Below are 26150 nucleotides of genomic sequence, written 5' to 3' on the forward strand. Positions count from 1 at the left end.
CCAAGAAGGTTGGAGTAGTTGCCCCACTTTTTGGGTCATCAGGATCATACGATCGACCACTACAGGGGGTACAAGCCCCTGGGTGCCAACAGGTGACAGCATGAGAGCAGCAGAAGGGGAATCTCTGAACACCTCTGCACTACCATGACAATAAGCCCCGCAAAATCAGGGGGGAGACTCTGTCCTCTGGGAAGGCATCTGTGCATGCCTCCTGTACCCATGGTCTCTCTCCTAGAAGGTGTATGCTCCAGAGAGTTGTTCCCAGTGTCCCCACCTGGAAAGGCCACGTGGGCAGTGAATGGTAGGCAGGTGAATGTGCTGCCTGTCACTGACAAGACAGTGGGGCTGCTCCAGGCCGCCATCTGGTGCAGGGCTCAGGGGAGTTTCCAGACTTCCTGTCTCCCTGTGCAGTGTCCCCTCTTGTGCTGTCCTTCTTACTTAGAGGGTATCTCTGACCCTGTCCGCAGAGCCCACAGTGGTGTTTGCCAAGGAGCAGCAGGCACGCAGCGAGGTGCAGGCCGAGGCAGGTGCCAGTGCTACGCTGAGCTGCGAGGTGGCCCAGGCGCAGACGGAGGTGACGTGGTACAAGGACGGCAAGAAGCTGAGTGGGAGCTCGAAGGTGCGTGTGGAGGCCAAGGGCTGCGTCCGGCGGCTGGTGCTGCAGCAGGCTGGGAAGGCGGACAGCGGGGAGTACAGCTGCGAGGCCGGGGGCCAGAGGGTCTCCTTCCACCTGGACGTCACAGGTGGGTTCTCACGTTGCCGCTTTAGCCCTGATTGCAGATGACAGTGGGACTGGCTTATGTCCAGACTGACCCTGGTGTTCTCTCCACTAGACCTCATCTCTTCACATACCCCATTCTCCCACCTCCCATTTGTATACCCACGGCTGAGCCCAGGGACCTTGGCTGGGAGGGGTGCACAGAGAAGCGAGAGGGCCCTTCGTGCACGTCTTCGTGGTGTGTCCACATTCAGCACTTGGTCACTTTCCCTAGCACCTCCTTACAACTACCATTGGTCCTCGGTGTCTGGGACTCTGCCCCTACCTGGCGTATTGGGCCGAGGTACACCAGATGTCCCTCACCTGAGGCTGGTCTACCTGCTCCCGCATGTCCACCTTCACTCAGCCCCATGTGCGGGTTCTCACTATCAGGAGCTGTCCAAATTCATTAAAGCAGAAGAGGAAATTTCAGCCACCTGATACACTTGGGATGCTCCTAAGACAGAACTTGGGTAGGCAAGGTTTAGGGGTTCTGGAACTCTTCCCTCCAGGCATGACGATACGGAAGCTTTCTCGGCACCATATGTAGCAAAATAGAGAGGGACGTTTGACTGCAGTGTCTGTGCCAACTCAGTGAAGAGCAGAGATGGTGGCAGAGCCCCTGCGATGCGCACATTCTGTCTGGAATTCTCTTTTTAAGGCAAATGTGTTTCCCTTTTGTCTTCAGTTAGAGCGCTCTGTGCCAGGATTGTCCTGGAGTGTGATCTGTGAGTTTAGAACTGGAAAGCAATAGGGAACTGTGGCATGTCACACCTGGTTGATGAGTGAGGGGTCTGTGGTAAAGCCAAATATCTTAGTATTTACTTCTGGTCACTGTGTGTGTCAGCCTCTCTGGCCAAAGTCTGTGAACTAACTTTATTTTCCTTTTCTCCGGAGGGTTTAACTTTTTATAAAGGTGGCCATGGTCTCACATTGACTCCTCTGTGCCACCACAGTAGATGTTACAGAACCAGTATGTGAGGGTTTGTAGGTGTGCATAGATGCCAAGACCCCTGCACAGGTCAGTGGTGGGTGTGCAGATGAATGAGCTGCTTGTTGCTGACCAGGTAGTGAGGCTCCTCTAGGCCACACAGCAGGTGGAGGTTCCGGAGGCATTTCCAGGCCTCCCGTCTCCCTGTGTCACCCTTTCCCCAGTATTGCCCTTTGACTTAGAGGATGTCATATTCCTGTGCACCCCTCCCTGTCTCCAGAACTCCCTCTGGTGTTTGCCAAGGAGCAGCAGGCGCGCAGTGAGGTGCAGGCTGTGGTGGGGGCCAGTGCCACACTGAACTGCGAGGTGGCCCAGTCGCAGACGGAGGTGACGTGGTACAAGGATGGCAAGAAGCTGAGTGGGAGCTCGAAGGTGCACATGGAGTCCAAGGGCTGTGTCCGGCGGTTGGTGCTGCAGCAGACGGAGAAGGCAGATGGCGGGGAGTACAGCTGTGAGGCCGGGGGCCAGAGGGTTTTCTTCCGCCTGGACGTCACAGGTGGGTTCTTGGGCATACTAACTTCACCCTATTTGGTGATGATGCGTAATCGTATTATAGCCCTAGGGCTCTCTCATTAGACTTTATACCTATCGCTGGGCCAAGTGACTACATGAGAGGTGGTATATGGATGAGTGGGTGGGGGGGTTTTCCTGTGTACCTCCAGTTATGGTTCCCAATATCAGTGCTCATTTGTGCACTAGAATGCCTTCTCAAGCACCCTTGTCATGTTCCTGCTCTTCAGGACTATGGCTGTGTTGGGTGCTTTAGTTCTGAAATAGACAAGGCATCTCAAAGGTAGGATATGTGACTATGCTTTTTTTAAAAATTTATTTTTCAACTATAGTTGACGCATTATATTAGTGTCGAGTGCACAACATAATGATTAGACATTTATATAATTTACAAAGCAGTCACCCTGATAATCTGGTACCCACCTGACACCACATTTATTATGATATTATTGACAGCATTCCCTATGCTGTATTTACATTCTTGTGGCTATTTTGTAACTGCTAATATGTTCTTCTTAATCCCTTCACCTTTTATCCAGCGCCCCCAACCCCATCTGGCAACCATCAAAATGTTCTTTGTATCGATGAGATTAATTCTGTTTTGTTTATTCATTTATTTTGTTTTTTAGATTCCTTGTATAAGTGAAATCATACAGTATTTGTCATTCTCTGTCTGACTTATTTAGCTTAGCATGACACCCTCTAGGTCTATCCATATTGTTGGAAATAGCAAGATTTCACTCTTTTTTTATGGCCGAGTAATATTCCATTGCATATATATAACACACCTTTATTCATTCATCTATCGATGAACGCTTAGGTTGCTTCCATATCTTGGCTATTGTAAATAATACTGCCATAAACATAGGGCTACATATATCTTTTCAAATTAGTGTTTTGGATTTCTTCGGATAAATGCCCAACAGTGGGATTGCTGGGCCATAAGGTAGTTTTTAATTTTTTAGGAAACTTCATACTGTTTTTATAATGGCTGTACCAGTTTACAATCCCACCAACAAAGCACGAGGTTTCCTTTTCTCCACATCCTCACCAACACTTGTTTTTTGTTGATTTATTGATAATAGCAATTCTGACAGGTGTGAAGTTATATTTTATTGTGGTTTCAATTTGCATTTATTTGGTGATTAGTGACGTTGAGCATCTTTTCATATGTCTGTTGACCATCTGTATGTCTTCTTTGGAGAAATGTCTGTTTAGGTCCTCAGCTCATTTTTTAATTGGATCGTTTGTTTTTTAGATGTTGAGTTGTATGAGTTCTCTGTATACTTTGACTATCAACCCTTTATTGGATATTATCCGTTGCAAATATCTTCTCCTATTTAGTAGGTTGTCTTTTCATTTTGTCGGTGGTTTCCTTTGCTGTGTAAAAACTTTTAGTTTGATTAGTCCCATTTGTTTATTTTTTTCTTTCATTGCTTTTACCCAAGGAGATATATCCAAAAAATTATTACTAAGAGCAAATCAAAGAGTTTACTACCTTTGTTTCTTCTCAGACTTTTATGGTTTCAGATATTACATTAATTTTTGTATATGGTGTAAGAAAGTGGTCTTGTTTCATTTTTTGCATATGTCTGTACAGTTTCCCCAGCACCATTCTTGTCTCCTATATCATCGATGAAGTGAGCGTTTATTTCTGGGCTCTCTATTCTGCACCATTGATCGCTGTTTCTGTTTTTATGCCAGTACCATGCTGTTTTGATTACCATAGCCTTGCAATATAGTTTGATATCAGGTAGTGTGATACCTCCTACTTTGTTTTTCTTTCTCAAGATTGCCATGGCTATTAGGGATCTTTGTGGTTTCATATAAATTTTAGGATTATTTGTTCTAGTTCTGTGATTGGTTTTTTGATAGGGATTGCACTGAATCTATAGATCACCTTGGGTAGTATAGACATTTTAATTACATTAATTCTTCCTGTCCATGAGCACAACATGTGCTTCCATTTATTTGTATCTTCTTTAATTTCTTTCTTCAACATCTTATAATTTTCTGAGTACACTTTTTGATCTTCTTGGTTAAATTTATTCCTGGATATTTAATTTTTATTGGGCGCAGTTGTAAATGGGATTTTTAAAAAATTTCTCTTTATGATAATGCATTATTGGTATATAGAAATGCAACAGAGCTCTGAATATTAATGTTGTATCCTGCTACTTTACTGAATTCATTTATCAGTTCTTACAGTTTTTGAGTGGAATCTTTAGGGTTCTTTATGTACAGTATCATGTTATCTGCAAATAATGACAGTTTTACTTCTTCCTTTCCAATGTGGATGTCTCATTTCTTTTTCTGGTCTGATTGCTGTGGCTGGGACATTCAGTACTATGTTGAATAAATGTAGTAAGAGAGAACATCTTTGTCTTGTTCCTGATGTTCAGGAAAACACTTTTAGCTTTTCTGCATTGTATATGATGTTAGCTGTGGTTTTGTCATATATGGCCTTTATTATGTTGAAGTGTGTTCCCTCTATTCCCACCTTGTCGAGAGGTTGTTGTTGTTTTTTTTAGTCATAAATGGATGCTGGATATTTTCAAATACTTTTTCAGCATCTATTGTTATGATCATATGATTTTTATCCTTCATTTTGTTTTTGTGGTTTATCACATTAATTGATTTCTGGATATTGAATCAACTTTGTGGATATTGAATCAACTTTACATCAAATAAATTCCACTTGATCATGGTGTATGATCTTTTTAATGTATTTCTGAATTTAGTTTCATAATATTCTGTTGAGGATTTTTGCATTTATGTTCATCAGGGACAGTGGCCTGTAATTTTCTTTCTTTGTAGTGTCTTTGTCTAGTTAGGTATCAGGGTGATGTTGTCGTCACCTTCAATTTTGGAGAGTAGTTTGAGTTGGGTTGGTATTAATTATTCTTCAAATGTTTGAAATAATTCACCTGTGAAGCCATCTGGTTCTGAAGATTTGTTTGTTGGGAATTTTTTGGTTATTGTTTTTTGATTTTCTGATTATCTGTTCAGATTTTCTATTTCTTCCTCATGAAGTCTTGGCAGGTTGTATGCTTTTAGGAATCTGTTTCATCTTGGTTTTCCATTTGTTGGCGTGTCACTGTTTGTAGTATTCTCTTATAATTCTTTGTATCTCTGTGGTGTCATTTGTCACTCCTCTTTCACTTCTGATTTTATTAATTTGGGCCTTCTCGCTCTCTTTGATATGTTTGCTTAGAGGTTTATCTATTTTGTTTATCTTTTCAAAGAACTATTCTTAGAGTTCTTGATCATTTCTATTGCTTTCTAGTCTCTATTTTATTTATTTTTGCTCTGACCGTGCCCTTTTGGATGTCCCAGTAGCTCCCAGATGCCCTCTCTCAGCACTATATGGGGTTCTCATTAATGAAGAACATTTGAATTTCTTTGAACAGGTGTAAGGGGAAATTTCAGCCACATAGTCATACTTGGGAGTATCTCGACTAAACTTTAGATTACTAGTGGTTTCGGTGTTTGGGGACATTTTTTTGTCCTTGAATGTGGATATAGAAGATATCTGTGCACCAAATGCAGCAAAATCTAGATCCAAGTTTTCTTGCAATATATGTGCAAAGTAAATGAAGATCAGAGGACCTGTTGATATGTATCAGAGATATGCACATGTGAGGTCTGGAATTCTCTTTTTGAAGCAAATCTTGTTTTCTTTTTGTCTTTAGTAAAACCATTCCATGTCAGAACTCCCCCTGGAGACTGATTTATAAATTTAGACATGGAAGAGAATAAGGAGCTTAAACTACATGGTGCACTTTGTTAAAATTTGGTCCCTGTTGTAGAAACCACTGACTGGTATAGCTGTATTTATGTCATAGCCTCACCTAGTCACTAGTGTGTGTCTGTGCCTCCCTGGCTGGTTCATGAGATATCTGAGGACTAAATTTGTTTTCCTTCCATTAAGTTGATCTTAACATTAGAGGGGTCGGGTGCAGTACCACATCGACTCCTAGCAGCCAACACATAACAGCTTGGTCGTGTAGCAGTATATAATGATTTGTGGGTGTGTATAAATACCAAAAAAACTATGTATCTTTCTAAAATGTTTTTGAAGAGTAAATGACATGTTGCTTTATGGCAATAATTTTGAACGGTTTTAACGAATTGACCAAATGTTAGAAAACCATATGAAAAAGTGACAGAAGAAGAAAGCTCAAATAGTTCTATAACTTTTAAATAAATGAAAATCAGCTATAAAAACTTTTTTCATAGAGAAAGGTTTAAGCCCAGTGGTTCTACTGATAAATTATTTCAAATATCCTGGAAAGAAATGATTCCATGTTCATGGAGATTCTTCTAGAGAACGAAACAGGAAGATACACTCTCTGAGTTGATTCATGTAGATAGCAGAATATTGATAAAAAAAAATCTGACAAGGAAAGTAGGGAGAATTAAAATTACAGGCCAATATCTTATCTTCCACAAAATATTGGCAATATCATCTGAGCAATATGTCAAGAGGAAGATACACTGTAACAAAAATCATAGTCCAGGAATGTGATGTTGTTTTAATATTGAAAATATTAGTATATCAATATAATGCATGACCTTAACTGACTGAAAGAGAAAATGATATGACTTTTCTCAAGAAATGCAGAATAAAAGTTTGATAAGTTTTAATATCATAAATTCAGAATAAATGTTAAAATTTGACATCAATTCATGCTGTAAAATTTTTAACCAACTATCGATAAACCAATTCTTTAATACCCAGATAAATTGTACTACAGAACACCCCAGTTAACATCATGCTTGAAGTGAAACCATGAAAGTTTTATCTATGAAGTAGGAAACAAGAGAAAGAGGCCCATTGTCACCACTTCTATCCAACATTACATAGCACAGAGGGAGGAAAATGAAATAAAATAAAATGCATAAAAGTTGGAAAAACAGATGACATGATTATCACTTCCAAAATTCCAAAGATAAATTATTAGACTTAATAAGCTGTTCAGAAAGATGACTATGTACAAATATTAACATGCAGAAAATACTTCTGTGTTTATATACTAGCAACAAAGAGTTGGAAAGTGAAATTTTAAAAGATTTCCACTAGCATCAGAAGTATCAAATCTAATAAAAGATACTTAATGGCTCTGTGAAGGGAAATTCTTGAACACTTCTGAGAAATGATTAAGAATGTCTAAATAAATGGATAGAAATCCATAGAAGATTCTAAGATATTCATTAACAACTCTAATCTAAATAGATGTTCTTTGTCAGGTATTGAAAATTGACAGGCATATTTTGTGTGAGTGTTTGCTTTACCAACACCAAGAATTATTATACAACTACAGTAATGTAGACAGCTGGGTCTTAATGAACGGACTCTAACCAGATCAAAAGAATAGAATAGGAAGCTCAGAAACATACCCAGCCATGAAAGGACTTTTGCTCCATCCCCACTTTTTTTTTTTAAATGTGGCACCTGCTCAGAGAGTGTTAAGAGAATGGTTTTCTCATAATAGTTTTTTGCAATTTAATCCTACAGAAAATAAAGTTGGTAACTCACACTATATACAAACCCAATTCTGGGCGGGTTAGAGACCTTGGGGTAAGAGATGACAACATAAAATTCTTGGATGATGTCCTCAATTGCTAAGAAACTTCAGGGTAAGACCAGATTGCTGACAAATGCAAATGCATTGACCACCATGGAATGAAAGTGACATAAATGCCCCCATTAAAAGGAGAAACTTTGATTCAGTGGTAGACTGTAAGAGAGAGTGACAAGGGAAGTCACACGTGGAAGAGAAAGGCCTAGCATGTAACTAGAACTCCTAAAAATGAATATGCAAAAGAGATGATGGGGAAAAGACTGAACAGTGAAACCACAGAGGGGCAAACAGCAATGGCCAAGAAGGTAGGAGAACTGGCCTCACTTTGTGGGTCATGAAGACCAATCAATCGACCATTACAGGGGGTACAACTCACTCCCCTGGGTGCCAACAAGTGACAGCATGAGAGCAGCAGAAGAAGAACACCAGGAACTTCTCTATACTGCAGTGACAATGTGACCTGCACAACCACAAAGGAGACTCTGTGTCGCTGGGGATGGCACTTGTGTATGCCTCGTGGCCCTGCGGTCCCTCTTCTAGATGGTGTGTGCTCCGGAGAGTCATTCACAGTCTCCGCAGCTAGAAGGGCCACGTGGCAGTGGTGCGCGTATAGATGAATGTGCTGCTTGAGCTGACAAGGTAGTGGGGCAGCTCCAGGCCACACAGCAGGTGCAGAGCCCAGAGGAGTTTCCAGGGCTCCCGCCTCCGTGTGTCATCCTTTCCCCAGTGCCATCCCCCTGACTTGATCCTGTGCGTCCCTCCCTGTCTGCAGAGCCCACAGTGGTGTTTGCCAAGGAGCAGCAGGCACACAGCGAGGTGCAGGCCGAGGCGGGGGCCAGTGCTACGCTGAGCTGCGAGGTGGCCCAGGCGCAGACGGAGGTGACGTGGTACAAGGACGGCAAGAAGCTGAGTGGGAGCTCGAAGGTGCGTGTGGAGGCCAAGGGCTGCGTCCGGAGGCTGGTGCTGCAGCAGGCTGGGAAGGCGGACAGCGGGGAGTACAGCTGCGAGGCCGGGGGCCAGAAGGGTCTCCTTCCACCTGGATGTCACAGGTGGGTTCTCACGTTGCCGCTTTAGCCCTGATTGCAGATGACAATGAGACTGGCTTATGTCCAGACTGACCCTGGTGTTCTCTCCACTAGACCTCATCTCTTCACATACCCCATTCTCCCACCTCCCATTTGTATACCCACGGCTGAGCCCAGGGACCTTGAGTGGGAGGGGTGCACAGAGAAGGGAGAGGGCCCTTCGTGCACGTCTTCGTGGTGTGTCCACATTCAGCACTTGGTCACTTTCCCTAGCACCTCCTTACAACTACCGTTGGTCCTCGGTGTCTGGGACTCTGCCCCTACTTGGCGTATTGGGCCGAGGTACACCAGATGTCCCTCACCTGAGGCTGGTCTACCTGCTCCCGCATGTCCACCTTCACTCAGCCCCATGTGCGGGTTCTCACTATCAGGAGCTGTCCAAATTCATTAAAGCAGAAGAGGAAATTTCAGCCACCTGATACACTTGGGATGCTCCTAAGACAGAACTTGGGTAGGCAAGGTTTAGGGTTCTGGAACTCTTCCCTCCAGGCATGACGATACGGAAGCTTTCTCGGCAGTATATGTAGCAAAATAGAGAGGGACGTTTGACTGCAGTGTCTGTGCCAACTCAGTGAAGAGCAGAGATGGTGGCAGAGCCCCTGCGATGCGCACATTCTGTCTGGAATTCTCTTTTCAAAGCAAACGTGTTTCCCTTTTGTCTTCAGTTAGAGCGCTCTGTGCCAGAATTGCCCTGGAGTGTGATCTGTGAGTTTAGAACTGGAAAGCAATAGGGAGGTGTTGCAGGTCGCACTCGGTTGATGGAGGTTCTGTGGTAAATGAGGCCAGATGTCACAGCATTTACTGCTGGTCACTCACTGTGTGTCAGCCTCTCTGGCCAGTTCACAGAGGAGTTTGTGAACTAACTTTATTTTCCTTTTCTCAGGAGGGTTTATCGTTATATAAGGGTAGCTGCGGTCTCACATTGACTCCTCTGTGCCACCACAGCAGATGTTACTGCACCTGAGTGTGAGGGTTTGTAGGTGTGTATAGATGCCAAGACCCCTGCACGGGTCAGTGGTCGTTGTGTAGATGAATGAGCTGCTTGAGCTGCCAAGGTAGTGGGGCAGCTCCAGGCCACACAGCAGGTGCAGGGTCCGGAGGAGTTTCCAGGGCTCCCGCCTCCGTGTGTCATCCTTTCCCCAGTGCGATCCCCCTGACTTAGAGTTATCATTGACCCTGTGTGTCCCTCCCTGTCTGCAGAGCCCACAGTGGTATTTGCCAAGGAGCAGCAGGCACGCAGTGAAGTGCAGGCCGAGGCGGGGGCCAGTGCTACGCTGAGCTGCGAGGTGGCCCAGGCGCAGACGGAGGTGACGTGGTACAAGGACGGCAAGAAGCTGAGTGGGAGCTCGAAGGTGCGTGTGGAGGCCAAGGGCTGCGTCCGGCGGCTGGTGCTGCAGCAGGCTGGGAAGGCGGACAGCGGGGAGTACAGCTGTGAGGCCGGGGGCCGGAGTGTCTTCTTCCACGTAGATGTCACAGGTGAGTGCCAGGCTGGGCCAAAACGACAAGTTCTTGACCAATCAAGGTTGATCACCTCTCTGCGAGTCTGTGCCTGTCCTGCGGGTGTGGGTGCACCTATGCTGTTTTCTGCTATCATACTGCACCCCAGTGCAGCTGTGGGGTCAACCCTGTCTGTGTAACCTCACCGAGGGGCCTCTGACCTTGGATGCCATTGTCCTTAGTGACCTTTGGTTCCTGTCTCTGCACTTGGGGTCCCGACCTTCCGGCTGTTGTTATGTTAGTCATAGGGGCCTTCCTTTGCAGAAATGTCATCCTGGTCCGGGCCTAGACCCCTTGGTGTGCTGCCTGCCCCTGGCCAATGACAGGACCAGGTTTCAAAGTCTTGCTTTTGGCGTTCCTCCTCAGCCGGCTGTGGCCCTGTTTCCCTGTTCCCCACCCTACAGTCAGCATAGTTTCCAGATACTCCCCTGGGTCAGCCCTCACAAAGATCCTCTTTGGCCCCCTCCAGGGCGTTCCTCCTTGTTTTTGTCAGACCTCTGAACATTTGTTCCTAGGGTCCTGCTGCCCAAGCTGCTCTATCCAGCTCCCTTCTTTGGCCTGCTCCCGCTGTCCTTCTGGAACATCAGCCAGCCCCCGGGCTGCCCCTCACTCTCCCTGCATATGGGCCGTGCTTCCCTGCGAGGGCAGGCATCCAGGCCTGGGAAGAACTTGTGGCCTCCAGGCCTGGGTCTCCTGCAGCTCACTGTTGTCCTTCTGACCACTTTTTATGGCCCCTGGGAGCCTGGATGTTGGCCATCAGATGGCATGGGGCCCTGTTGTGTTCACTCTTGGGCCCACTCCGTGGAGGCAGCAGTCAAGGACTAGAGGAGCAGAGCAAATGGGATTTGGGGAAGTCCCATTTCAGAATCTGCCACCACATGGCTTGAGGGGGCAGGGCCCAGGCTTGGGATGCCAAGGTCCCCACTCTCATGCTGACTGACCTCCTTCCCCAGAGCCAGAGTCTGAGCCCCCAGTGGTCAGGGGACCCAGCCGCAGGGAGCCTCTGATAATCCGGGAACATGATGACATCGTCCTGACTGCCACACTGACCACACCCTCTGTGGCTGCGGTGACGTGGCTCAAGGATGGCGTGGAGATTCGCCGCAGCAAGCGGCATGAGACAGCCAGCCTGGGGCAAGTGCACACCCTGACAGTACGCGGAGCACAGACCCTGGACAGTGCGGTCTACAGCTGCCGTGTGGGTGCTGAACGGCAGGACTTCCCAGTGCAGGTGGAAGGTTAGCTGTTCCTTGTGGAGTCCTCTGGGAACCCCATGTCTTCTGGTCTTACCTGAGGGCATGCAGGCCCGGTGCGGGAGCAGACCTGGGTGGGGCTGAGGGCGCACGAAAGTGCAGGGCGGAGCCAGGCCCCAAGGCCAGAATCTGACCTCCCTCCTCTCCTGCAGAGGTGGCCGCCAAATTCTGCCGGCCCCTGGAGCCCGTTAGCGGGGAGCTGGGCGGCACAGCGACTCTGGTCTGTGAGCTGAGCCCTGCGCAGGCAGAGGTGCTGTGGCGCTGCGGGAGCACGCAGCTGCGGGCCGGCAAGCGCTTTCAGATGGGTGCCTCGGGGACCCAGCGCTCGCTCACCGTGTCGGGTCTGCGAGCGGAGGATGCAGGCGAGTATGTGTGCGAGAGCCGCGATGACCGCACCAGCGCCAGGCTCTCTGTCCAAGGTACGCGACTGTCGCACGCGTGCGCGGGCTGGGGCGCTAGTGCTGGGGTGCGGAGCTGGGTGATCTCAGCGCGGCGACTTTCCGGAGGAGGTGTCTTTTGCGGTGTCTGCAGTCCTCGCCCCTCCTGCCCACCTCTCAAGCAGAGCTCTTGTCCGCAGTACCCCGCGAAGTCAAGTTCACGTCGGGGCTGAGTGCTGTGGTCGCGGAGGAGGGCCGAGAGGCTACCTTCCAGTGCGTGGTGACCCCCAGCGACGCGGCAGTCACGTGGTTCCGGGATGGCGCCCAGCTGCAGCCCAGCGAGAAGTTTCTCATGTCGCAGAGCGGCGCCAGTCATAGCCTGACTATCTTGAGCCTGGTCTTGGAGGACGCTGGCCTGATCACCGCGGAGGCTGAGGGCGTCACATCCGCAGCTACCCTCCGAGTGCGAGGTGCGTCTGTGGGGCGTCAGCGAGTTTGGGTGCCTTCCTGGTGGGCTGGCATCCGGCTGCTCGCTGGTGTCCAAGTCGTCTGGCTGACCTCAGGAGATACGGGGTTGTATGGCTGCGAAGAGAGGATGGGTGGGACTAAGAGGCCAAGCATCTGCCCTGAAGGGGAGAAAGTAAACTGCACTGCTGCACCTGGTCTGGGAGTGGATGTAGCTTCCTGAAGGAGGTGCCTCTCGCTATGCCCTGTGGATGGAGAGGTGGGAGGGAGCACAGTTGGCAGACAGGGTAAGCAGAGGCAAGAGGTGGGCATGCCCTTAGCTCTCTGAAGCTAGATTGTGTCGGGGAGAGCCAGGACTTCAGGCAAGGGTAAGTGAGAACCATCACAGGTTCTTGAGTAAGGGATTCATGTGGGCAGATTCACCTTCCAGGGAGGTCGTGGCACAACTGGACTAAGAGGTTCAGCGTGTTTCTCTTAGTGTGGGCGCTCCCAGGGCCTCGATGGAGCTGAGACACCGATGCAATGGATTTGAGGACTCAGAGTCTGCCTGTCTTATCAGCTCTGTGTCTCAAGGTAGCTGATCAGGAACCATATTTAGGAAGTTGGCAGGCAGGGTTGTTCAAAACAGGGGAGCAGGAAAGGGGAAGGGGCTGTGGAAGTCGAAGTCCCTTGAGCCTCGGTTCCCTCCCAGAAGATTGTACCTATGCAGGTATACAGCTGGGTCCTGAGAGTGAACAAGGCCTTGCTCAGCTTGGAGTCAGAATGTGGTGGGGGCTACTCTGCTGCCTGCGGTGGAAGGGGGCGGACAGGGGCCCTCTGTGCCAGATGTTCCGAGTGGCAGTGGCTGTGTGTCTGTCTGCCCTTTCCCTGACTCCAGAGGCTCCCATCCTGTTTAAGAAGAAGTTGGAACCGCAGACTGTGGAGGAACGGAGTTCAGTGACCTTGGGGGTGGAGCTGACGAGACCCTGGCCTGAGGTTAAGTGGACACGAAATGCTGTGGCCCTGGCCCCTGGGGAGAACGTGGCAATCTATGCAGAGGGCTCGATTCACCGCTTGGTCCTCCGCAGTGCGGGTTTCTCAGACCGTGGCTTCTATGGCTGTGAGACTCCAGATGACAAGACACAGGCCAAGCTTACAGTGGAAAGTGAGCTGCGGGGTGGCTGGGCCTGGTCGGCACTCAGGAGTGGGGGGAGAGAGGGGAGCAGGTCTCCCACTGGGAACCTTGCCCTGGGGTTTGAAAGGGAGGCAGGGGATGGGGCTCCACCTGGAGGCTTGGGGGGTGCTGGGTGGCAAGATGGGAGAAGGGAAAGAGGGGGCAGGGCGGGCCTCCTTCAGAGGGCAGTTCTCCTGCGGGTAGGAGTGGGCCTCCCCCTCCAGGGAACCATGTTGACTTTTGAGGCCCCCTGGGGAGGTGAGGGTGGAACTTCCCTGAAGACCAAAGTCTCAGTGCAGTAGCTCACCTGTCCTGTTCTGCATTTGCCCTACAGTGCGCCAGGTCCGGCTCGTGAGGGGCCTGCAGGAGGTAGAGGCACGGGAGCAGGACTCGGCCACTATGGAGGTGGAGCTGTCTCACACAGACGTGGAGGGCAGCTGGACCCGGGATGGCCTGCGGCTCCAGCCAGGGCCCACATGCCAACTGGCTGTGCTTGGCCCCACCCACACCCTCATGCTGTCCAAGCTGCAGCCACAAGACAGCGGCCTCATTGCTTTCAAGGCTGAGGGCATACACACGTCCGCTCGGCTAGTAGTTACTGGTGCGTGGGGGGACGGAGGGGTGGGACCCACTCAAGAGCGTGCCTGCCCCTGTTCCCAGGGTGGCTCAGGGATGTGGCAGAAACAGGGAAGTAGAATCTTGGGGGAAGGGAGCACTCATTCCTAGAACTGAGCTGAGTAATATGGTATAGCTCAGGACCCACCCCCACCTGGAGGACACCTCCAGGACCGACCTGTCACTTCCTCCTCTACTTCCCTAGAGCTGCCTGTGAGATTCAGCCGGCTGCTGCAAGATGTGGTAGCCACAGAGAAGGACAAAGTGACCCTGGAGTGTGAACTGTCACGCCCCAATGTGGACGTGCGCTGGCTGAAGGTGCCTCCGTCCCTGGACCCTTATGCTCCCGCTTGACCCTCACTGTGGGTGGGTAGGAGTGGGACCCATGCATGTGCAGCCCCATCGCCTAACCTAGCCTCATGCCCCCACAGGATGGTGTGGAGCTGCAGGTGGGCAAGACGGTGGGCATGGTGACCCAGGGCTCCTGTCGGAGTCTCATCATTTACCGATGTGCGCCTGAGGATCAGGGTGTGTACGTATGTGACGCCCAGGATGCTCAGACCTCGGCCTCCCTGAAGGTGCAAGGTGAGAGCTGGGTTGAGTGGAGGGTCAGGGCTGGGTGCAAGGACTCCCTGTCCCCTGCATCTCCCAGTGAGATGCTCGGACCTCTGGCCATGCCCCTCAACAAGTTGGGATTGGGGAAGGAGCAGGCAGTTCTTTGAGTCAGAGTGTGGCAGGGCCTCTCTTGCTGTCCCAGGCCGCAATGTCCAGATTGTGAGGCCCCTGGAGGACGTGGAGGTGATGGAGAAGGAGGGCGCCACCTTCTCTTGCGAGGTCTCCCACGAAGAGGTGCCTGCCCAGTGGTTCCGGGAGGGCAGTAAGCTTCGGCCCAGTGACAATGTGCGCATCCGCCAGGAAGGTATGACAATGACAGCAGGTGGCTGAGGAAGGGTCTCCTCTGCTCCCCCAGTGCTGAGTAGCCTGTGTTCCCAGGAAGGACATACACGCTCATCTTCCGGAGGGTCCTGGTGGAAGAAGCAGGAGAAATCCGATTTGTAGCTGAAAATGCAGAATCACGAGCCCAGCTCCGAGTGAGAGGTGAGAAGGCACTCAGGATAGGGCGCAGACTGGGTAGCATGGGAGAACATGCAGGTGTGCTGTTAGCTGTCTAGCCACAAGCCTGGGGTGCCATGGCTCCTTCCTGGGACAAGACAGGGGTAACCCAGGAGGAGGAAAAGGGGGTTTTGCCTCCCCTGCAGAAAGACAGGGGTCAGAGGATGCAGTTTATCTTTGTTTAAAATGGAGATACCGCTGAATTCTTCCTCTGGGGAAGGGTCGTGAGGCCATGGCAGCAGGTGGGCGCAGCCTTACCTGGTGAACTTGATGACAGGAGAGTGACAAGGAGGGGGATGGGAATAAGGGAGGGGGAGGGTCTGCTGACAGGTGGGGTGACTGTGCTAAGGCCTTGATGTGCAGGTTCGGATGTGGGACTGCAGGCAGGTGGCAGAAGGGCACTCAGGTCAGGGGCGCACAAAGTGAGGGAAAAGGGTTGAAGGTGTGCAGGGTAGAGACCAGGCATGGGTGTGGGTGGTGGGGTGAGGGCATGTGGGGCAAGGGCAGGTGTGCCAGTGTGCCTGCCTTCAAGAGCGCGCCTGCCCCTGTTCCCAGGGTGGCTCAGGGATGTGGCAGAAACAGGGAAGTAGAATTGTGCGCTAAGAGTTCCAGCCGCAAAGGCCCAGCCCCGCTGGTTAGAGGTTGCATAGGCAGAGCACCCACCCCTAGGGTGTTTGGAAGGCTGAGCACATGCCCCGACCCCTCTCCACCACACCCACAGAGCCGCCTGTGTCCATCCTGCGCCCTCTGCGAGACAAGATCGCCATGGAGAAGCACCGAGGCATACTAGAGTGCCAGATGTCCCGGGCCAGTGCCCAGGTGCGGTGGTTCAAGGGTGGCATGGAACTGCAGCCTGGGCCCAAGTACGAGATGGTCAGCGATGGCTTTTACCGCAAACTGGTCATCAATGATGTGCAGCCAGAGGATGAAGACACTTACACCTGCGACGCCGGCAACGTGAAGACCAGTGCCCAGTTCTTCGTAGAAGGTGCGGGCATGCCTGTGAGCATGTGTCCCCTGTGCCTAGGGAGGGGCTATAGCTTCTATAATTGGTCCTGACAATTTCTGGCTGCCAGATTTGAAAAGAGCCTGACTTGGAGGTGTTGGGGCACTTGGGGTACGGGAGTGGGGGTGGGGAGAATGTGAGCATTGTGTGGAGGGTTTGTTCCCAGGAAGGGACAAGGAGCCTGGGGGAAGGGGCGGCCTGCGGTCCTCCCATGAGATCTCACGGTGACCAGACCCTTGCCCACAGAGCAATCCATCACCATCGTACGGGGCCTGCAGGATGTGACAGTGATGGAGCCTGCCCCTGCTTGGTTTGAATGCGAGACCTCCATTCCGTCTGTTCGGCCGCCCAAGTGGCTGCTGGGGAAGACCGTGCTGCAGGCCGGGGCGGACGTAGGCGTGGAGCAGGAGGGCACCGTGCACCGGCTGATGTTGCGGCGCACCTGCTCCACCATGACTGGGCCAGTGCATTTCACCATTGGCAAGTCGCGCTCCACCGCGCATCTGGTCGTCTCAGGTGAGCATGTGCGGCCGGAGGGCAGGGTGGGTGGAGGGATGTGGGCAGACCCAGCGCAGGACCGGGTAGCCCTGGTTTTCGGGGCTTAGCGGCCCGCCCTGCAGCACTGCGCTCTCCCTTTCTGCACAGACATTCCTGTCGTGCTCACGCGGCCACTGGAGCCCAAGGCAGGGCGCGAGCTGCAGTCGGTGGTCCTGTCCTGTGACTTCAAGCCGTCCCCCAAGGCTGTGCAGTGGTACAAGGAGGACAAGCCTCTGGCGCCATCTGACAAGTTCAAAATGAGTCTGGAGGGCCACATGGCGGAGCTGCGAGTCCTGAGGCTCACGCCCGCCGACGCTGGCGTCTACCGGTGCCAGGCTGGCAGCGCCCAGAGCAGTGCCGAGGTCACCGTGGAAGGTGCGGGGGAGGGGGTACAGAGCCACCGGGAGGGTCCTGGGGGAGGCTGCGGTAGCATGGCCTAAGCTGTGCCTTGTGTTCCTGGCAGCGCGAGAGGTGACGGTGACGCAGCCGCTGCAGGATGCAGAGGCTGTGGAGGAGGGCCGCGTCTGCTTCTCGTGCGAGCTGTCCCACGAGGACGAGGAGGTGGAGTGGTCGCTCAACGGGACAACCCTCTACAATGACAGCTTCCATGAGATTACCCACGAGGGTCGCCGCCACACCCTCGTGCTGAAGCGGGTCCGGCGGGCAGACGCTGGCACCATTCGCGCCTCTTCCCTCAAGGTGTCAGCCTCCGCTCGCCTTGAAGTCAGAGGTGAGGCATCTCAGGGGGTTCTCTCAGAAAGAGTCTTCGCGGGCAGAGGTGGCAGCTCCCTTGCTCACCCGCCTATGCCTTTCCCACAGCAAAGCCAGTGGTGTTCCTAAAGGCTCTGGACGATGTGTCCGCGGAGGAGCGGGGCACTTTGGCTCTGCAGTGTGAGGTCTCCGACCCCCAGGCCCTCGTGGTATGGCGCAAGGATGGCGTAGAGCTGGGCCCCAGCGACAAGTACGACTTCCTGCACACGGCGGGCACACGCGGGTTAGTGGTGCATGACCTGAGTCGGGACGATGCTGGCCTGTACACCTGCCATCTGGACACTGAGGAGACCCGTGCGCGCGTCAATGTGCACGGTGTGTGGGGCTCAGTGGGGACTCTGGGGGCGGGGACGTGGGCCGCTGGGGGCGGGGCATCTCCCTGGGTCCCGCCAACCCAGGCTGGTTTGCTGAGCCTGGAGAAGTCAGGCAAGCTCAGAAAGTAGTGGGTTTGACTTGATCTCATGGAGGCCCAGGTAGGTGCAAGCAGGTGGGGTGAGGACGTTGGGCAGCCAGCGAAGCGTGGCGGACTGGACCGGGCCCTGCCTGATAGAAGCCCAGGGGTGCTTGAGTTCTGACAGGAACCAGAGATATTTACTCTGCACCAGGGAATGTGTGTGGGCAGGTATGAGGCTAGTCATTGGAGTCTCCAGGAGATGGGGAGCAGAAGAGGCTGAGGTGTCAGGCAGGTGGGGGGAATTAGGAGGGTTGAGGAGGAGATGCCCTAGAAGGGCTCCCAGGCCATAGGCACAGCCTGGGTGTGGTTTCCCAACTGGGTGGTCATGTGGCCTCCCCTGTGTGCCACCATCCTGGCTCAGCTTTATAGTCCTGGGTCCCTGATGTCTGGTGGGATTTGAGATGACACAGGAAAGGGGGGAGGGCGGTGCAGTGAGTTTGACCGAGGGCTAGATGACATCTCTTGGGGCACCTATTTTTTCTCTTCTGGAGCACATAAACTGGTAGAAGACCAAGGGGGTATTTGTTGAGGGGAAGCAGGCCTGCTGGGACTGGGGCTGGGGAGGGAGAGTATCTGGGTGTCGGGACCCCTATGGGGCTGGATGGCACTGGCCTCGAGGGACAGGTGTCTGGGGCCTAGCCAATGTGACAGCTGTCTCCTGTGGTCCACAGACCTGCATGTGGGCATCACCAAGAGGCTGAAGACGGTGGAGGTGCTGGAGGGTGAGGGCTGCAGCTTCGAGTGCGTCCTATCCCACGAGGACACCGGTGATATAGCCACATGGATGATCAATGGGAAGACGGTGGGCAGTTCAGGCCGCTTCCGGGCCACGCGTCAGGGCCGCAAGTACACTCTGACTGTGCAAGAGGTGGTGCTGGCTGATGCCGGGGAGGTGGTCTTCTCCATGCGTGGCCTCACCTCCAAGGCCTCCCTCATCGTCAGAGGTGGGCACCAGGCACCCGGGCAGATGGGCATCTCTGTAGGCTGAGCCTGGGCCCTCCCCAGGCAGTCTGCAGTAATGCCTTGGGCTGGGTAGCCCGCCATGGGGTGCTTCCAGGGACTGTTTCCCTTAGCCAATTGTGGGGGACCAGAGGTTCCTGACAGGGTGCTGTGGGTTTCTGGTCATCCCGGGCTCAGTCTCTAGGGCAAGGATCTGCATTCTCTGGGCAGAAGCAGGATTTTGGTCTCCCATCCGTGGTGCAGCTGCCAGGGGAGCTGTAGGGCACATGGTCACTGAGCCAGGGAGGTCACCCTGGCCATTTCTGAGCTTGTGCTCCCAGCATAAATAATGATGTAGGTCAATGACGTTTGGTTCACAGTTGGCACCAGCCATGCCCACACTTTGAGTCATGGGCTCTGAATGATGCCGAGAGTGCCTTGTGGTCTCATATCTCTTTCTCGAAGGCCTCTTGCTTATCACAGTAGGAGCTCCCATCATTCCAGGACTCTGAGGCTCCTGGGTCTGATGTCCCAGCGTTTTGGGCTGTAGATCTGTGGTCTCGGCCTCAGACTCTGACTCTGACTCAGACTCTGAAGGTTTCTGACTGCCTTCCCTGCCCTCACCCTTGATGTGGCTGTGCCTGTGGCCATGCTTCACAGGCCACCTCTGCTTCTTTCAGAGAGGCCAGTGGATATTACGAAGCCTCTGGAGGACCAGAGAGCTGCTCTAGGAGAGGATGCAGTACTAAGCTGTGAGCTGTCACGGGCGGGCACTCCGGTGCGCTGGCTGAAGGACGGGAAGGTCATTCGCAAGAGTCAGAAGTATGACCTTCTCACCGAGGGCACACGGGCCGTGCTGGTCATCCATGCAGCCTCGCTCAAGGATTCCGGCGAGTACACATGTGAGACAGAGGTTTCCAAGAGCACAGCCAGCCTCCATGTGGAAGGTAGCCTCACAAGGGACTCTGGGACAGCCCCATGGTCTCTCTTCCTTAGTATGGCATGGAGCCACCCCTTTGAGATGTCTGCTTTGCTGCGTCAGGCAGAAAGTGAGGGGCTCAGAGGGAGGGGGCTCAGTTAGGTCCTTGATGTTGGATGGTTAGGCTGGGAGGAAAACTGCTTGTGTCCCAAGGGGTTGTGTAGAATCTGTAGGCCTTACTCTCACCCCTTCTCTCCTCCTCCCCAGAACAGGCAAACTGGTTCACAGAAGAGCTAGCCGATCTGCAAGTGGAGGAGAAAGGCACGGCTGTATTTACCTGCAAGACGGAGCGCCCGGTGGCCATGGTGACCTGGCTCAAGGGCCTCTCAGAGCTGTGTGCCTCGAGGAAGCATGCACCCAGCCAGGAGGGTGTGACGTTGAGGCTCACCATCAGTGCCCTGGAGAAGGCGGACAGTGACACCTATACCTGCGACATTGGCCAGGCGCGGTCCCAGGCACGGCTCCTGGTGCAAGGTGAGGCTGGCACATTGCATAGATTTCATGGCTCATGGTGTAGCTGGTACAAGCCCTGTTCAAAGCAGACCTGGAGACCCTAGACAAACCTAGCTGCAGTTTTCCCATCTCTGGGAGCAGGTTTCCTGGGTTGTCTCATCTCTGGGGCCCTCCCAGCTGGATCTTGTGTGAATGAGTCTGTGGTCCTCATTTATTACTGCATTCATGTTTCCTGAGCTCCATCACCATGCTGGCATGTGCTCAGACCCATGCGTGAGCTCTGTGTGTATCTACACAGGGATGTACCTCTTTTGCCCATGGAAGTCTCCAGGTTTGAGTAGTATGTGTACCTGGTATGCAGGGTGAGGGTCATCATCATCTCCATCTCAAAGATGAGGAAACTGGGGCTTTACATGGGGCCCTTGGGTATGTTAGCATCTGGGCAGGATTGAGCCCAGCCCTCCTGACCCCAGGGCCAGCATCCAGCATGGAGTAAGCTGGGGGCCCCTCTGGGGTCTGTCCAAAGGTAAGAGTTACAAGGCAACTTTGCTCTGGTTTCCTTTCTCCTTTCCAATGAAATCTGATGAGTCCAGTGAGTTCATTGACAGCATTAGTTAGCATGGTAGATACTTCATTTGCTCATAAGGTGGGTACTCACACTTAATCAAAAAGTCAGTTGATGCTGTATCACATGGTAACAAAACACACTCTTTACAAAACTTAAAGTACTCACACATGTTCCCATCTGGCAGTGTGGCCAACACCTTTTCTCTGTGTGTGTCAGCCCTTGAATCAGAATTTCTTGTCTCTGACCAGTTGTGTCCTGACATGCCATCTGTACTTTCTGGTGCCTGGTGCCCGGTGCCTACCGCCCAGAGCCCAGTGCTCGTTGGCCGGTGTCTGGTGCCCTGCATCTGATGTCCAGCATTTGGTGTCTAGCGTCTGGCAGCTTCAAGACACCCGTGAGTGGAGAGAAATCTGATACATATCCATCTCCATGATTATGGTTATTTTTCTAAGCATCGGCAGGCCTAAGTTGGCAGCAAAATATATATATATATTCCTGGCAATTCACATTGTCAGACTTCCAAAGCATTGGATATAACTACACAGGTCTTTCACACTGTGATTTCTTCTGTTAACATAGATTTGTTTGTGTTATATGACTCTGGGGACAGGTGCACTGGCATGGACAGATTGGGGCACACAGCTCGTGGAGAGGCCATCATGGGTCATTGCATGTTCTACAGAAGGACTGAGGGGGCTGGGGCTCCTCCATGGACCTAAAACAAACACTTTTGGCCAGTTCAGCTCTCACTTACATTTCCTGGATTTTGTCATCCTGAACCTGTTAGAGTCACCAGCTTGCTCTGGCTATGAGCCCACCCCAGGTCTAGGGGAGAGCCCCATTTCTCTCATTGGGGTCCTGACCTGCCTTCCCTGCCCCCCAGGTCAGAGAATACTCATTTTGGAGGACCTGGGGGATGCCGAGGTGCAGGAGGGCTCCTCAGCCACCTTCAGCTGCCGAGTGTCTCCTGCTGACTATGGGCCTGTCCACTGGTTCCTGGACAAGACAGCCCTGTATGCGAACGAGCTCAATGAGATCAAGGCCCAGCCAGGTGGCTACCATGTGCTCATCCTGCGGCAGCTCGCACTCAAGGACTCGGGCACTATCCACTTCGAAGCGGGCGACCAGCGGTCCTCAGCCACCCTGCGGGTCACAGGTGGGCTGCATGCTGTGACTGGGGCCGGTCCATGTGGCTGACGGTGCCGAATAGTCCTGGGGCTCACGGAGAAGGCGCCATGGGCTGGGACTTGGATCCCAGGGTGGGCTTAGGAGGCTGGGCATGGTTGTTGCAGGATGAATCATTGCATGTGGTTTGCAGAGGGGATCCCATGGTCAGCATTGCATGGGCCTGACCACACAGCTGTAGTATGGAGAGCCATAAAGAGCCTGACTGGCCCCCCCATCCCGACTGCTCTGTCTTTGTCCCCATCCTGAGATGAACAGACAGACACTCGACACGGGGTGTCAGCTGGGCTACAGCGATACCTGGAGCTTCTCCTGGCAGGAGCCCCCAAATGCCCTGTACTTCCCTCTCTGTCTCTAGAGAAGCCAGGTGTCTTCTCCCTGGAGCTCACAGATGCCATGGTCACAGAGGGGGAGGATCTGACCCTGGTTTGTGAGACCACTGCCCCGGACAACCCTGTGCACTGGACGAAGGATGGAAAAGCCCTGCGGCCGTCGGCTCGGTGCCAACTGAGCCATGAGGGCTGCCGGGCCCAGCTGGTCATCATTGGCACCACCCCGCAGGATGGCGGGCGCTACAAGTGTGAGGCAGGGGGTGCCTGGAGCAGCTCCATCGTCAGGGTCCATGGTGAGCCCCCAGGCAGGGCTGGGCAACCTCTAGCCATGGCTCTCATCTTCATCGGGGCAGAGGAGGCCCCGGACTCTGTCCAGCTCCCTCTCTTTCTGTCTTTGCCCTACTGATGTGTGTGGGGAGTCTTTGTCCCCTTCTGTCCATCTCTGTCTCTGCAGCTCATCCCTCTCAGTGCTCCTCCCCGTCTCTGGGTCTCTGCTGCTGGTAGAGCTCCTCACCCTCTGTCGATGCCCTCTCTGGCAGTCTCTTTCTTACTCCATTCCTGACTTTGTCTTGTATTCCAATATCTCTGTGTCTCCCTCCTCCTGGCTTGGCTCATTTCCATCTGTCTTTGTCAGTTCTGTCTGCATAACAAATGCCATAAACGGGGCAGCTCAAACAGCAGACATTTATTCCTTTGAATCCTGGAGGCTGGATGTCCAGGGTCCAGGTGCAGGCAAGGCTGGTCTCCTGAAGCTTCCTCTCTCCCTGGTGTGTGAATGGCCATCTCCTCCCTGTGTCCTCACATGGTCATCCTCTGTGTTATGTGTCCTGACCTCCTCTTCTTATAAGACCATCAGTCACATGGGGTGAGGACACATTCTAGGGACCTCATATCACCTTAATAACTTCTTTAAAGTCCCATCTCCAAATATAGCCCCATCTGAGGTCCTGGAATTGGGCTCCAAATGTGAATGTTTGTGGGACACAATGCAGCCAGTGGCATGCTGCTCTTCTTTGTATTTGTTTGGCTCCCCCTCCTGGAGGTGCAGATGTCTCAGGGACATGGTCACTAGCCCCCAATGTAGAAGGGATGAGGTAGACCTGCCTGCACTGCATGCTGCTGCCCCCACCCCTCCTCAACTCTAGGGGTGCCCCAGGAGGATGCAGGGGCAAGGACGAGCTGCTCCTGTGCCTTCTGCAGCACGGCCGGTACAGTTCCGCGAGGGGCTGAAGGACATGGAGGTGCTGGAGGGTGGTGCTGCCACTCTGCGCTGTGCGCTGTCATCTGTGGTCACGCCCGTGGAGTGGCGCTGTGGGGATGAGCTTCTGCGGCCAGGAGGCAAGTACAGCATGCGGCAGGATGGTGCCAGGCTGGAGCTGGTGGTCCGGGACTTGCGGCCGCAGGACAGCGGGCAGTATGCCTGCTGCTATGGGGACCAGATGACCTCAGCCACGCTCACAGTGAAGGGTAAGAGTGCGCTACCCCGCCCACGCTGCCCCTTGTGGCCCCTCCCCTTGTGCATGGGAGGATGACAATGTTCTCATCTCTGACCCTCCACAGCACTGCCTGCTGAGTTCATAGGGAGAATGAGAAGCAGAGAGGCCACGGAAGGGGCCACGGTGACCCTGCGCTGTGAGCTCAGCAAGGCAGCCCCAGTGGAGTGGAGGAAGGGGCCCGAGACCCTCAGAGCTGGGGACAGAGTCAGCCTGAGGCAGGACGGGGCCGTGTGTGAGCTGGAGATCCGGGGCCTGGCCGTGGCGGATGCTGGGGAGTACTCGTGCGTGTGTGGGCAGGAGAGGACGTCAGCTACACTGACTGTCAGGGGTAAGGACCACATATGGCCAACAGAACTGTGTTTTGGTGTCCAGTTATTGACTTCAAGACACCCGTCCACACTAATTCCATGTTCTCTCCTGTCTCAGTGTCATCCTCTTCTCATAATTCCACGGAATCCCTTTACCCTTTTAGATATCGTCAGACGTAAGAAACCAGCATCTGAGCCACTTCTCACTACTTGTACCACTGCTGGTTTTGTCATGTTGTCCTGTCTGAGTCTTTGTCATGTCCTCTGTCCTATCATGTCCCATCTCCAACATTGTTCACAGAATTTTACGTTTTGTGTCTATCTGACCATCCACAGCCCTGTCTGCCGAGTTCATAGGAAGATTAAGAAGCAAAGAGGCTATGGAAGGGGCCACAGCCACACTGTGCTGTGAACTGAGCAAGGCGGCCCCTGTCGAGTGGAGGAAGGGGACTGAGACCCTCAGAATTGCGGACAGAATCAGCCTGAGGCAGGATGGGACCTTGTGTGAGCTAGAGATCCGTGGCCTGGATGTGGCAGACGCTGGGGAGTACTCGTGTGTATGTGGGCAGGAGAGGACGTCGGCCACACTGACCGTCAAGGGTAAAGACTGCATGTGACCATGTGGAGCCCTGGCTTTGTGTCTGAGGGCTTGAGCATGACCCTTCACTATGCCCCTCTGTGTCAGTATTTCTGTCTCTGTCTGTGTCTCTTACCCTCCTATGGCTGTCAGCACCTGGCTGCATGAAGCCTCCTCAAATAAGGAGCCGAGAGTGAGGGGCTCCCTTACTGGGTCACCTCTGGGGGAGAGGAACAGGGCAGCCATGCAACACAAATGGTAGAATATAGTCCTCTTGAGGGGGACGTGCCTAAGAGGATTAGGAAGTAGATCTGCGTGTGGCCCTTGAGGCAGGGATATCAGGGTATGATTGAAGGAGGGAGCCAAACCTATGTGACTGGTCATGAGATGGCCATGTAGGAGGACCGGGGTCCATTCGTCAGCATCTGGTTATCATGGGAGGTGAGGTAGGTGTAGGAGGTGAGGTGGAGGTGAAATGAGTGTGGGCTGAGATGGAGTGAGGTAGGTGTGGAGGGTGAGGTAGAGATGAGGTGGGTGTGGAAGATGAGGTAGAAGTGAGGTCTACAGAAGTTTGAGGGACAGGGAGGGTTGGGTTAGGGAGCATAGCCCTAGTCAGGAAGGGATGGTGGACATCCATTCGTGGTGGGGTTCTGTGTCTCGTGTCTGTGGCAGGTGGGTTGGTGGGTGTCCACTCTGTGTTGTGTACATGGCAGGTTTCGGCTACAGCAGCAGAGGGCTCACCAGTCTGTGGCCTGTGGTCTGGGGTAGATTCGGCCTGACTGCTCAGGCTGAGGGTGGGGTAGCGGCTTGCTCAGCTGGAGCAGATGGGTTGGCCCACAGCTTAGGGACCGAACAGATGACAGCCAGATGAATTGTGGGCAACCCTGCAGGGGGGCAGGTGGGCATCCTCTTGCATCTGAGCAGTCCGTGTGGGCAAGTGCCCTGCCTGGTGTCACTGGGGCTCCACCTTCAAGAGGTACCTGTGTTGCCAGCTTGGTATTTGTAGCCTGTTCCTTCAAGCTGCAAGTTCCTTGTCCAATAGTCTGTGTGTCAGTCTGACTTTTCCCAGCCCTGAATCCAAATCCACAAAAGTCCTGAGGCCTGTGAAGGCCATGGGAGGTACCCCGTCCATGCTGCACTGTGA

General features: G+C 52.7%; 1 protein-coding gene across 1 annotated transcript in view; it reads left to right on the forward strand.

Annotated features, from left to right (window-relative positions):
- The window catches only part of OBSCN (obscurin, cytoskeletal calmodulin and titin-interacting RhoGEF), a 176250-nt gene that overhangs the window by 82764 nt on the left and 67336 nt on the right, over positions 1 to 26150 (forward strand). Inside the window, 23 exon segments of the mRNA XM_036225074.1 lie at positions 468 to 743; positions 11385 to 11663; positions 11831 to 12097; positions 12256 to 12525; positions 13398 to 13664; positions 14008 to 14274; positions 14494 to 14606; positions 14720 to 14873; positions 15046 to 15207; positions 15282 to 15386; positions 16123 to 16389; positions 16654 to 16923; positions 17053 to 17319; positions 17408 to 17674; positions 17764 to 18030; positions 18841 to 19113; positions 19789 to 20055; positions 20295 to 20561; positions 21992 to 22264; positions 22652 to 22918; positions 23826 to 24092; positions 24186 to 24449; positions 24766 to 25029. Coding sequence (XP_036080967.1) covers positions 468 to 743; positions 11385 to 11663; positions 11831 to 12097; positions 12256 to 12525; positions 13398 to 13664; positions 14008 to 14274; positions 14494 to 14606; positions 14720 to 14873; positions 15046 to 15207; positions 15282 to 15386; positions 16123 to 16389; positions 16654 to 16923; positions 17053 to 17319; positions 17408 to 17674; positions 17764 to 18030; positions 18841 to 19113; positions 19789 to 20055; positions 20295 to 20561; positions 21992 to 22264; positions 22652 to 22918; positions 23826 to 24092; positions 24186 to 24449; positions 24766 to 25029 — 5640 coding nt within the window.

Source organism: Rousettus aegyptiacus, unplaced genomic scaffold (assembly GCF_014176215.1).
Source record: "Rousettus aegyptiacus isolate mRouAeg1 unplaced genomic scaffold, mRouAeg1.p scaffold_m13_p_7, whole genome shotgun sequence".
NCBI classification, from domain to species: Eukaryota; Metazoa; Chordata; class Mammalia; order Chiroptera; family Pteropodidae; genus Rousettus; species Rousettus aegyptiacus.